A 7,207-nucleotide genomic window follows, 5' to 3' on the forward strand; every position below is an offset into this window, starting at 1 on the left:
TTGGTACATGACTTAAAAGCGCTAAAATTCTCCAGTGCTGGGTAGAAGAGCAGGACTAAAAAAGGACAGACACGACTACACAAGTTGTTGAAGTTCAGTGCATGTGTTGTCATATCTGTCTTTTTTTAGTCCTGCTCTTTTACCCAGCGCGGGGGCTTATAGTGCTTTTAAGACATAACCTTGTGACATGTTCTTATTCGATTTCTGTATTTATGCATATACTACCTATGTATATGGTACACGTGAGCAACATTTCATGCGATATTTGTTGAACAGCTTGCAGAAATGGTAAGCCTCCACTTTCTGAGCCTCATGGAAGCCCTCCTGGAGTGCAATTCCACTATCCTGGCACGGGTAAGACAGCACTGCAACTGTTGTGAAATTAAACCAGTCAGCCTTCGTGAAACTGTGATACTTGCCAGTAAGTTTCACCACGCTGGAGAGCACTATCAAACAATCAGTTTCAAATTACTCTAGCTAGAGAATTGCACAAAGATCCCTCCACAAAATTTGTGTGAATTTGTACTGTTTCAAATTGCACATACTGTATTCATTGAGATTCAGTACCACGCTAGGAGAAACACACTGTACTTACCATAGTTTCTCGAATCCTAGACACCTTATTTTCCAAAATCCCGTGTTCCAAAGTCGGGGGGTGTCTTCAGGATCATTCACACATGCATTCGAAAAAGCGCTGCCTCGGCGTCCTCGGCGCAGACGAGAGGGGCCTGTCACACATAGCCAAGCCGACACTTCCAGCGCTCTTCCTTCAAATTTACATTGTGAAGCATGTTATCTATTTTACCATTATTGTGAAGCACTTCTGCTGGAATCATCAATCGTTGGAACGACAGACGTGACACAATATAACGCAGATACAGAGAAGGAACGGCAGAAGAAGCAGGACGCATGTTTAACTACAGACGACCAACACACAGTCACACCAGTGTTGGGGATTTGAAATCCCGGATTTGATTTAAATCCGCAAAAGAGACTGGCAGACTTGATTTGAATTTGATCGACAGCTTCATTATGAACATGATTTGGATTTGGAGTAAATCACACTTTTGCTCAGGGATTTGGATTGAATCACATTTTTGCTCAGAGATTTGGATTTGGATTAAATCACGTTTTTTTCTGAAAGATTTGGATTTACATAATTTGCCATGAAATTAAGCCGATATGCATGAGCGACGTGCATGCTTGCGACTGTGGCTCAACGCTTGCTCCGGCTCAGGCTGCCTCTGGACACTGTGTAGTACAATGTTGACACTAAATCTAACACACTTCAATATTTGGCGAATAGACCACTGAGAAAAGCTGGGCGACTCTTCATAGAATAAAAGGTTGTTCTTAGGTGTTAGTGCCAAAACTGCGACACGTGCTGCTTACTTCAATTTACAGCCGATACTTTATGCGTAAAAACAATAAAAATAAAAATAAAAAGCTCTAGAATCCCACTTGTCCTTCCAACTCCCCACCAAGTGCTGTATCACTATGCTCCTCTCCCATCTCTTTATTTCACATAGTTATTTGCATTTGTTTGTCCATACTGCACATCAGGAAATGTACCATGTGGCAGATGTACCGTACCAAGACCAGTGACAAGGAAGTAATAAGCACTGAGTTTCCCGCAGCACAGTATTCGTCCAACAATCAAGTTCCCATTTCTTTTTGCCACAGTATATGCTCATTGAGCTCCACTGAAGTAGATGTCTTTCATATTTCACCTCCTTTTCTTAGTTACGCAACTGTTAGGAATTTGTGTTGTAGTTAGGTTTTCTGTGTAAAAATCCAAGAAGATACGAAGGCACTAAAATAGGCGATGTCAAGTTGCCGGTGGTGAGTAAATCAATGAGTGATATTAAGAAGTGCAAATAAGAAGTGCAGTCTCGTGCACGAAAGTTGCTCCTACCATTTAATATCACTCTTTAAAAATCCAAACTTCGAAAACTGCGGTCAGTCTGAAACCATTCCACAGCTGTTGAGTAGTGTTAGTTCCTCTTCCAGATTTGGAATGGATTTGAAAAATCCGGATTTAGAAAGGGATTTCATTTGGCGTGCTGAAAATAAATCGAGATTTAAAGTGATTTGATTTACTCGAATAAATTTTAATCAGGACTTGTTCTGGATTTGATTTAGCGCCTTCTGCAAACTATGGATTTTATTGAAATCCGATTTGTTCCCTCAAATCCCCAACACTGAGTCACACACAAGTCGTATTTATTTTTGTCGATTCTGTGGTTTGCGCAGATTCCCAGCTCATCGTTGACAGCTCAGACCACAAGCAACTATTCGTGACAATGAATATACTCACGCAGTAGCATCAAACACACACACACAAAGGACAAAAGATCCCAGCACGGTATTGGGAGGCCCGCAAGCGCCAAACGGAAGCCACTTCCACCCCTCCGAGCGCTCTGATTGGCTGAATGAAAAAGCGTTTGTGGAACAGTGCTGCGAAGATGCATGAAGCAGTTCTCGAAAACACTCTGGAAACGCCTTGTGTCTCAGAGGGCGCGGTGCCTCCTCAGGAAACGCATGTGTGAATGAGCCTTTAGATTCAAATATTCGCACCACAATGAGTTCAGGGGAGAGGCAGGAGCGGGAGACGGAATCGGGCCAATAGCATAGCGTGACTGATACGACGTGTTGTGGTTGTCAGCACCAGTCAGCGCGAAACAAACAAAGCAATGCAAATACAGCAGGAATATGGGTGAAATGGGAACAGTGTTCATTCGCTGTCATGGCATTGTCACTCTGCTGCATTTGAACGCAAAGTTATTGCTTTCGCCAGTGAATGCAGCAACAATTTAGCGGAGGTAAGGCGGTTTCAAGTATTGGAAGCAAATGTTAGAAATGACTGAAACAACAGGGAGAAATTAAGAATTGCACTAGTGCAGTAAATTTTGGACGCTTGGTGCAATGTGCCTGAGGACATTGTTGTGTGCGCTTTTAAAAAGTATGGCTAGTATGGTATGGTTAGACTTTGGACAGAACGAAGGACCATGAGCTCTAGGCAGTTAGCGACAAAGAAATCAGCGGCGAAGAAAGCAGTGATGAATAAATGGTATTGTTCATCATTTCCAACTGTTATACTGCCTCCCAACCTGCCTTTACTTTTTTTTTCCAAATTCGTGTACCCTGAACTCGGGTGTGTGTGTGTGGGGGGGGGGGTCGTCTTAGATTCAAGAAAATACTGTACATACACTGCATAGAAGTTTGTAGGTCATCAGGTGCATGCCTGTGCTGGAGAAATGTTTCAGGTAATTAATTGTCAATTTATATTAAATCATGCTTCGTTCTCTTAGAAATAGCTGTCTAAGTGTGTGTGTGTGTGTGTGTGTCCGTGTATGAGACGGTGAGGCCTCAGTGAGGCAGAGGTGTAAGTGGACATGTAAAGGGGATATTAGAGGGTAAATCTAAATGGAGGTAAATGATTTGAAATTGAAGTATTCGAAGGTAATTAAGACTAAGAGGTAAGAGTAATTGAAGGTAATTAAAGGTAATTAAAGCAAGAAAGTTGAGTTTAAAGAAAATGAATATTAGATATATGTAATTACGAGAAAGATTAAATGACATTAAAGATTACCGAAGGTAACTACATGTTACCCAAGGTAATTTAATGTAAATAAAGGTAATTAACATCAATTAGAGGGGAATTGAGAGTAATTCAAGCAAATAAATATAATTAAAGACAATTAAATGAAACTCAAAATTCTCTCAGATAACCTCCACTTACCTTTGGTAATCAAAGGGTAAGTATAGTGTAATTGAAAGTAATTGAGGCTAATTAAATGTTCATTAAATGGACTTGCATAATAAGTGTCTTCAATTCAGAAAAAAAGTGCAGGGTGCGAGTGTAAGGCGAACGAGCGGAAGTGCACGTCAGTGCAGCCCCAGTGCAGGTTGCACCAAAGCTGAATCGAATAGGAGAGTTGGCTCCGTGCAGTCTGTCGTCTGCTGCGTGCCATTCGGTTAATTTCGACAATTTTTCGACAATGAGCAACTCTTTACCCAGCGTCTTTGAGCTGGCAAACTCCAGTAGTGAGGAGGAGGGAGACGAAGACAACATCGACCGTGATCGCGGCATGTAAGGTGTTGTGCGGGTTGCGGTTGGACAGGAACCGAGTGCCGCTGTATTATGAGAACGTCGCAGACACATGTTGGAAAATATAATTTCCATTGTCGTCGAGCGCAGGCCAAACAGATTTTAACATTCCATCAACTTCAGCGGTGAATTCCATGATGAAAACCATTTGCTTTGATGACAAAATAGGCAGACGACACACTTCAAGCTTCAAGTACATTCAGAAACCGGATAAGGAATTAACGCGGAAAAGCGAAAACATGAAAGTTCATCAAAAGGCTTAAAAAATTAGAATAGGGATACTGAAATTGAAAAAAAAAGATGAAGTTAGTTTTCTTTTCAGTGCTTTATTTTACGCATTCTCCATGTTGTTGTCTGCTACTGAGTTGCACGGAACACTGCACGGAGGTATGAGGAGGTGCAACATTTTCCTGCATTTGTGCTGCAGTCCTGTGGCACTTTTTTGAATCGAATGAGAAAGTGTAGTGCAAAGGCTGGGCACCTTTGCCAAATCGAACGGCCGAAGTTGCACAACTTGCACCAGTTCAAAAAGTGCAGCCCAATCGAAGACAGCTATAGTAATTGAAAGTGTCGAACCGGAAGTCAAATATAGACCGAAGGTGGAGAACAGGAAGTCAGGTTAGACCAAAAGTGGAGAACCGGCAATCGAGTTGACAGGAAGTGGATACTCGAAGTCATGTATAGACAGGAAGTGGACAACCGGAAGTCGGGTTTAGACCATCACTGAATGCCAGAAGCGGATACCGGAACTCAAGTACAGACTGGCAGTGGACAACCGGAAGTCGATTTGGACTGAATTGGATACTGAAAGTCAAGTACAGACGGGAAGTGGACAACCGGAAGTCGGGTTAGACCATCACTGAACACTGTAAGCGGATACTGGAGCTCAAGTATAGACGGGCAGTGGACAACCGGAAGTCGAGTTGGACCGGAATTGGATACTGAAAGTCAAGTATAGACGGGAAGTGGACAACTGGAAGTCAAGTTAGACCGGGAGTGGGCAACTGGAAGTTGGGTTTAGATGGACAATCGGAAGTAAGGTTAGACCGGAAGTTGACAACCGGAATTGGATACCGGAAGTGAAATATAGACGGGAAGTGGACAACCGAAAGTTGAGGTGGATTGGAAGTCAAGTATAGACGGGAAGTGGATAACCGGAAGTCGGGTTTAGACAGTCAGTGAACACCAGGAAGTTTGGCTTACACTGGAAACGGCGCTTCATGCTAACGCATTTCTCTCGCATTTACTGCTAAATCGCCACTGAATTTTTTATTTTTGGCATGACCGAGTCATTATTGTTTGGTGGAAGGGAACCTATGTTGCCATCTATTGTTGCTGTTTGCCATGTGGCAGTCATAATAAACCTGCTGTAGCCTGTGCAGAACTTGGGCAGTCCCAGACACACTTACCTGTTGTGTTACTTGTTAGGCCCAACTAAGTAATCCATGTTACCTTCACTGTTTCAGTTACTTCCCATGTGGACTCCAGTCTTGTACAGTTACCAAGGACACGTGAGTTGTCCTGTATACTAATACAATAGAATCTCGGTGATACGAATCTCACGGGGTCTCGGAAAAAATTTGTATCATCCGAAATTCGTATCAAACCAATTAAACCAAAATAAAAATTGAGGCAAGAAAATAGACAGTGGCTGTTCATTTTTCGTTACTGTCGGTGAAAGAGGTCGGTCTTAATGCTTTTGTGTCTCCGTTTTTGGCCAATGCTGCCCAAATACGAGAGATGATTCAAAAGACCTAGCACGTGCTTTCCACCTGCGAGTCGCGACAGTGGTCTAAAGCGAGCTTCTCCTAAAGCACGCAGGCGTTAAGTGAAGCCGACTTGCGGAATGGTGACGCGTAATGTTGCCACAAGTTGTCCCGATATGTTCCTTCCACGTGTTCTGGTCACTGTTTTCCGCCAGAGCGATGTCACACAGCTTCGCGGTTTATTGTTGCGAGGGGGTAAAAACGTCAAAACAGAGATAAGGTGATAAGGTTCCGGGCTGTGCAATCCCTTTGATCTTATCTCCTCCATCACCACCAAAGGGAAAGTCATTGCTTGCATTGCGCAATATGATGTAAGGGAGTTCGTGGTGAGGATCGCCCTCCCTTTTCGAAAGACGCAGCAGCATGACTCACATGCTCTCGCGTCACGGGGAACGACCTCTATCGCAACCTGGTCTCATTCGTATCACTCGTAAAGGCAAGATAACGCGTTCGTATCATCCGAACTCTAATACATGGGAAGAATAGGCATTCCGGTCGGGACCGGAAAAGAATTCGTATAATCCGTGATCGTATCATCGAGATTCTACTGTAATTATCAGTGATGGCTGATCAGTGGGCTATCGAGCTGTAGAGCATCCTAAGAAATTGTTTAGCCTAGAATAATCAGTGTCTTTAAATGAATGAAATAATCCACGTGAGGTAAAATCACTTTGGTCTCAATGCAGCTCCCAAGTCAGCTGAAAGTTCGTCTGCAGGCCTGTCTGGATTGGCTGCCTCCACTGCAGACACGGGAAGAAGCCACCTTCATCAGCAGCAACTTCCTCAAATGGCTGCAACGACTGCAGTTCAAGATGGGACAGATTGAACTGCAGTCCTCAGCTGCAACTCAGTTCTACTCAGTCTGAGTTAGAAGCTTATAGTATGGTGCTCTCTCGATGTGCCTCCATTTTGTGCCCGACTTTCCTAACTCAGTTAACTCTACAGTGTTTGTAGGATGACAGACAGAATGGCACAGAGATGATACTAATGAGGTATTTCTGGTATGCTTATCAAGTATGTACAAGCATAGGCGAGTGCAGGATGGGTAAACCCTGCTACCAGTTTGTAACGGAAAAAAATATACAATTTTAAATTGATTCTATGCATTGCAGAGCCACATGTTGACAGTGTGGGTAATAGCACAACATAACAAAAGCATTGCAAAACACAGAAAACAGCATTCACAATGCAAACACATGCAAAACGTGCAAAACACAATTCGTATTGCAAATTTACATGCTGCAAAGAATTCAGGTTTTTTTTTTTTCCTAGAAGGCTTGCATGAAAGCTTGATATAAGTAATGCAATGATAACTCAGTGAACCCTGTTG

General features: G+C 42.9%; 1 protein-coding gene across 1 annotated transcript in view; it reads left to right on the forward strand.

Annotated features, from left to right (window-relative positions):
* LOC135396678 (protein unc-79 homolog) overlaps positions 1 to 6,975 on the forward strand; it is a 206,547-nt gene extending 199,572 nt beyond the window's left edge. The window contains exons 54-56 of the mRNA XM_064627777.1: positions 277 to 354; positions 5,578 to 5,622; positions 6,564 to 6,975. Coding sequence (XP_064483847.1) covers positions 277 to 354; positions 5,578 to 5,622; positions 6,564 to 6,743 — 303 coding nt within the window. The 3' untranslated portion in view covers positions 6,744 to 6,975. The remainder of the gene's footprint in view (positions 1 to 276; positions 355 to 5,577; positions 5,623 to 6,563) is intronic.
* Positions 6,976 to 7,207: the final 232 nt, after the last annotated feature.

Source organism: Ornithodoros turicata, chromosome 6 (genome assembly GCF_037126465.1).
Source record: "Ornithodoros turicata isolate Travis chromosome 6, ASM3712646v1, whole genome shotgun sequence".
Taxonomy (NCBI): Eukaryota; Metazoa; Arthropoda; class Arachnida; order Ixodida; family Argasidae; genus Ornithodoros; species Ornithodoros turicata.